Raw genomic sequence first — 5593 nt, 5'->3', positions numbered from 1 at the left:
ATTGGCATGAATGTAAACAGTTATGCCAAGATCCTTTGAATTGTCTGTCTGTCTGTCTGTCTGTCTGTCTGTCTCTGTCTTGCTCTTTGTCTGTCTGTCTGTCTCCCTCTCTCTCTCTGTCTGTCTGTCTGTCTGTCTGTCTGTCTGTCTGTCTGTCTGTCTGTCTGTCTGTCTGTCTGTCTGTCTGTCTCTTTGTCTGTCTCTTTATCTGTGTGTGCGTGCGTGCGTGCGACTGTGCGACTGTGCGTGCGCTGGATGTGGGCTGGATGGGCGTGGGCTGGGCGTGGGCTGGATGCGCGTCATCCACGCCCCCCACTACCATTTATTCATAAGTGAGACTAACTTACTAGTGCAGAGATAAGTTGGGAAAGCAGACTACCAGAGAAGAGCAGACTTACCAGAGAGCACCCACAACAGAAAAATGATGACAACCGTTCACATTTTTCTGGGAATGATGCCGTTCCTCCTGCCTGCAATCCAGACACAGAAAATCAGTAAGTGGGCCTAATCTACTTTTTATGCTGTATTTATGCACATGGGGCCTATATTATTTTGATATGATCTTCCCTGTCGTGGCAACTTAATATTCATTGTTCCCTAATATTAATTAATTTGTCACCACAAGATATAATTCGTTCCCACATTTTAATACAAGTTTAACCCACATATTCATTATATTATATTGCATTATATTATTTTCAATCAGATGCCACAATTAAGTAAGTCGAGCCACTTGTTTGTACAGACTTTACTTTACAGAATTTAATTAAGATTAAAATTAAGCCTAAACAGCTGGAAAGTCAAAATGTTATTTAGAGAATTTAGTTTGTTGAATAAGTATGTGTGTCTTTACGCAATTATGTTAAGACGTAGCATAGCCTAATAATACTGTAGCCCACTCCGCAAAATGAAAATTGCGTGACGTGCTGCCATGCAAATAGTGTTTGCAATTTACACTTTCTAAGCCTCTATGCAACTTGTATGCATGTGAGAACTTGTTAAATCCACAGAAAGTTACGCTGATTATTAATTGGCATTTTAAAAGGACTTCACACGGACATTTCGATGTATGGACAGGATAGGATGCATTTTAGGAGATTCAGTAGCTACAACCTGGTTATAAGTGATCGCACAGTGCATGCCTGCACATTGCAGGCATGGGGAATGGTATACACTCCCTCCCTGCTTCCTTCCTTTGGTGTGAATGTCTTCACCAGAAACGCCCCTGTTTACAAGGCCAGGTGACTTTAGGACAGAATAAGCTTGCTATATTTTACTTTTTAACCCTTGATTGGTGTATAGCAGGCCTATTGCTTTGTGACTGTAAATGTAACTTCATAATGGGGTCCAATATATACTCTATACATTATATATGTATCTATATCACTGATGACTGATCTCATCTCCAGGTTCTGGTCCTGGTCCATCCTTCAACACCTCCGACTTTATAGTTGGAGGCGAGGATGCCGAGGAAGGAAGTTGGCCCTTCACGGTCAGTGTTGAGATGTATGGTCGTCATGGTTGCGGTGGTTCCCTGATCAACAGTGAATGGGTTCTCTCTGCTGCTCACTGCTACGGCCGATACATACGGTAAATGAGACGCACTCATCAAGTTATTTATAGCCTATAGCAGCGGGGGCTTGACTGTGATAGGACAAACAACTTCTAAGAGCAGCGGTTCCACACAATGTTGAGCTCATTCTTTTCAGTTTAGACCCAAACTTAAAAAAAGAAAGAAAAAAAAAACAATCGTTATGAATTATCATCAGTAACCCCATTTCAAACACAGCGAAAATAGCCTATCTATAAGCCCACAGGGTGTTGCAATGTGACACGTTGTGAGCTTGTAGTTCTGCTAGTTTCACAGTTTTTGAACGTTTTTGAAACAAACAAAGAAACTAAAAATATTGACACAGAAAGACAAGCAATATAACATTTCACTGGGACGTTTATATTTGTCTTTTCCAGGCCAAAAGATCTGCGCGTTGTCTTGGGGAAGCGAGACCTGACTGGTCCAAATGGAGTGTCCAGAGATGTTGCTGAAATTGTGCTTCATCCAGAATTTGTGCTTTGGAACAACGACTTTGCTCTGCTCCGGCTGGCTTCACCTGTCCGGTTCAATGACAAGATCAGACCTGTGTGTCTGGCAGCCACTGACAGCGTGTTCAGACACGGCACTCCCAGCTGGGTCCTTGGCTGGGGGAACATCGACGAGGGAGGTGAGCATGACATCACATGTCAAAGTACATCAAATTTGGCAAAGTACAGTAGAATTCCATTGAATCATGTTTTGACAGACTGCCGAGTTTTAATACAACATGCCCAAAAAAAGGGCACATGGTTGCATGTGATTAATACTATACCTAACTGTCTATGGCAGCCACTACAGTGAGAGGCTGCAGACTGATACGATTGTTCTACTGTCTATTGTCTCTATCTACAGTCCCTCTGCCGCCCCCTGAGGTTCTGCAGCAAGTCCAGGTTCCAGTTGTCGACAACAAAGTCTGCAACGATTTCTATCCAGGACGTGTCACAGAGGACATGATCTGTGCTGGTTTGCTGGAAGGAGGCAAAGACTCATGTCAGGTATAAAATGCCATTCAGATCCCATTTAAATCTTAGCCGTAACTGAGTAGAACTGAAGAGTAAAACAATGTTATTTTCTGTCTTTATCAGGGCGATTCTGGAGGTCCAATGGTCAGCAAATCCCACTCTGCCTGGGTCCAGTCTGGAGTTGTGAGCTGGGGTGTTGGCTGTGCTCGTCCCATGCTGCCCGGCGTCTACGCCAGAGTGGACCGGTGCGAGATGTGGATCAGGTCCAAGGCAAAAACTGACCTGTGCTTCATCCGGTTTGAGTCCAGAGTGCCAGACGCTGAGAGCAGCTCTACCCGCCCCGGTCTGCCAGCTGCTGTTGAAGGTGGGTTTGGAGTAATACAGTCCTGTCCTGGACCAGTGGTTCTCAAACCTTTTAATTTCAAGGACCCCCATTACTCTGGGAGCGTACAAATGGGAGGGTCCATTTCACGCTCTCAGAGTTAAAGACCCGACAAGGGTCCATTTGGATGCGATTTCAGTCTTTAATGTACTCTGTCTGTATTAATCTGACTTCCACCAATATAGTGCTGTTTGTCTGTTTATGGTTTAATGATCAGGTACACAGTCAGTGAAGGCTGTAATTTGTGTACTGTCTCCCTTATGTCTCGTCCTCAGAGCCGGCTGACAATGATCCCCGGTATCTGGAGGACAGTGAGGAGGAGTGAATGTTGGGAGGCGAGCGGATGGTGGGAGGTAAGGTAACGCTTTGCAATTTCATTCAATGAGTACACTCTCAGAGTAAGATTACACTGATGATTTTATTCTGTATACATTCCATTCCAACCTCCCCACGCATACTACACACGCACACACACACACACACACACACACACACACACACACACACACACACACACACACGCGCACACACACACACACGCACACACACACACACACACACACACACACACACACACACACACACGCACACCATAATTCTGTGATACTCCTGACAATGTTCATTCATGTTCAAACATTCATGACTGTTTGTGTTTGTAGACACAAATATTAAATCAGTTCACTCCGTATAACCCTTAAATCGCAGCTTTCATGGTCTCACCATTTTTGTAATAAATATTTTTGGACTAATGGTCTAGATTAAATTAGATGAATAAATACATGCTCTTTGTCCTTTTTGTCTGTTTCCAGATCATGGACTAAGGAGGAGAAGAGTCAGACCACAAAAGCCTGGCTTGACTACTGCAACTCCAACATGTTCAGCACTCATCTGCTCGCATTACACCTGCACCCACTGCAAAGACCACAACACAGCAGTCCTCCAACCTTCCCTGGCTTCCGCTCAAGAAACTTCCAAGAGCCCTCAACCCCCCACCCCCCCCCCCGCGCCCGACTACCCGTCCTTCTCCACCAGCATGAAGCAATGGTGCAAGAAGTACATTTTTACTTTAAGTAAATTTAGACTTACTCTGTTACAAGTAAAAGTCCTTTCAAAATATACTTAAAGTACCAAAAGTAAAAGTATGTAGTGACTCTCTTAATTCACCAAGGTTCTTTAGGCGGGGCTTTGGGGGGAAGAGGTATGTGTGTTGTGTTGTCAGTGTGAGTGTGAAGTGTGAAATAAATGGACACGCGTTCTGCGTGCCCGACATCAGAAGTTGTAATACTTTCATTCTTTCAATTCCTGCTGCAAGTACTGTACTCTTTATTTTAATAATTTATTCAATGTCATTTGCAACATGCCATTCCTTCATTAATGTTTTTGCAATGCATCACAGATATCAAGTAAACAGTCAAATCCTCATTGTTCATTCATCTGTCTATTTTTGAATGTTTGAAGTATAAAATTAGGGCTTAAGTGGTTAATGATCAATAACTACAGTTCAATAGATTGCAATCTTTTAGAATGGGATATGGTGATCTTCTACCTTTCAGCTAATCAAGCTTAAATATTGCTCCAGCATTTTTCAAAACAGAGACCAGTATGGTTTTGATGCCAAAAATCTTGGAAAGGTGAATCCAGGGTTGATGTTGACAAAATAATTGCCCCCTATTTTAAATTGTGTTTTACTTTTGAGGATTTGGGGAAAACTGGGATAATGTCCCATTCCCATCCCAATAATCCCATTCTATGTTCAATGATATGATATATAACTATGTTGCATCCGTTGGATGCAACATAGTTATATATCCTTATCCTAATCTATCTGAGTAACCTAACCCATACAGTATGTAATTCCAAATTGTCTGTATATAGATAGTAGCCTACTTATTTTTGCACAGGTTACGATTTCTACACTTGCACTGTCCTTAGTAGGCCTACTGCACTTAGTACAGCAGTACTCTATTATCTAGGAATCTAGGAAAGGCTAGAAGCGCACCATCTACGTACACGCACTGCGGCACGACCGTTTAGCTAACAACACTGTAGAGCTCAAGACCCTGATGCTAGATAGGAGAGTGTGGAGGGCAGCGATTCAGGAGTCCCGAGCTGGTGTTGGCTAGACACACTCTCACATCGCATCACTTATTATACCTTTGTGGTGAAGACAGGGCCTGCCTTGTATGCATTTAGAGTTTGTTTTGTGTTCACATCAGGATCCACTTAACATTTCTACACATTCAATTCATGTTCATTTCACATTACACAACGACACAGATACAACAGTTATTACAGTAAGCCTTGATATGTCTCCTGTCTCCACACGTTCTTAAAACGAACACACGGTGGTGCTATTGTTCAAGAGATACAGTATGTATGGTCATCATGGCAAAAGTTTTTTGTTTTGAAAGGTTAAAGCAGGTTAAACATATAGAGTGTTCAGTCACAGGGGTCTCCCTATCTCTCTAGCTCTTTAATAAACAGAAGAACACATGTTCAGCCAATCAGGAGAGAGTATCAGTATAGTGTTTCAGTTACAATTTCGTATGATCATTTCTTTGTGTCCTCGCTTCCAGTTTCACTTGTTTAATCTGTATCCTGACTGAGTTCTCTATCCTGATTGGATACAATTGGTATCCCAACCTGAAAATGCATGTT

General features: G+C 42.6%; 1 protein-coding gene across 1 annotated transcript; it reads left to right on the top strand.

Moving 5' to 3' along the window:
- The first annotated feature begins 362 nt into the window (after positions 1-362).
- LOC308095303 (tryptase-like) lies at positions 363-4210 on the top strand. Its single transcript, XM_080442306.1, has 7 exons — positions 363-494; positions 1410-1590; positions 1969-2219; positions 2444-2586; positions 2677-2917; positions 3211-3288; positions 3745-4210. Exons 1-6 carry the CDS (start codon positions 422-424, stop codon positions 3258-3260), a joined length of 939 nt encoding a protein of 312 aa, XP_080298432.1. The 5' UTR covers positions 363-421; the 3' UTR covers positions 3261-3288; positions 3745-4210.
- Positions 4211-5593: the final 1383 nt, after the last annotated feature.

This window comes from Gymnoscopelus braueri (genome assembly GCF_963280865.1).
Source record: "Gymnoscopelus braueri genome assembly, chromosome: 11".
Classification (NCBI taxonomy): Eukaryota; Metazoa; Chordata; class Actinopteri; order Myctophiformes; family Myctophidae; genus Gymnoscopelus; species Gymnoscopelus braueri.
Note: the sequence above shows the minus strand (reverse complement) of the source record. Positions and strands in the feature narration are given on the sequence as shown.

Coding starts and splice junctions, on each gene's coding strand:
- LOC308095303 (XM_080442306.1), top strand. CDS start 422: ATGATGACAACCGTTCACATTTTTCTGGGAATGATGCCGTTCCTCCTG. Junction 1,591..1,968: donor TGCTACGGCCGATACATACG/GTAAATGAGACG, acceptor TGTCTTTTCCAG/GCCAAAAGATCTGCGCGTTG. Junction 2,220..2,443: donor GGGGAACATCGACGAGGGAG/GTGAGCATGACA, acceptor CTCTATCTACAG/TCCCTCTGCCGCCCCCTGAG.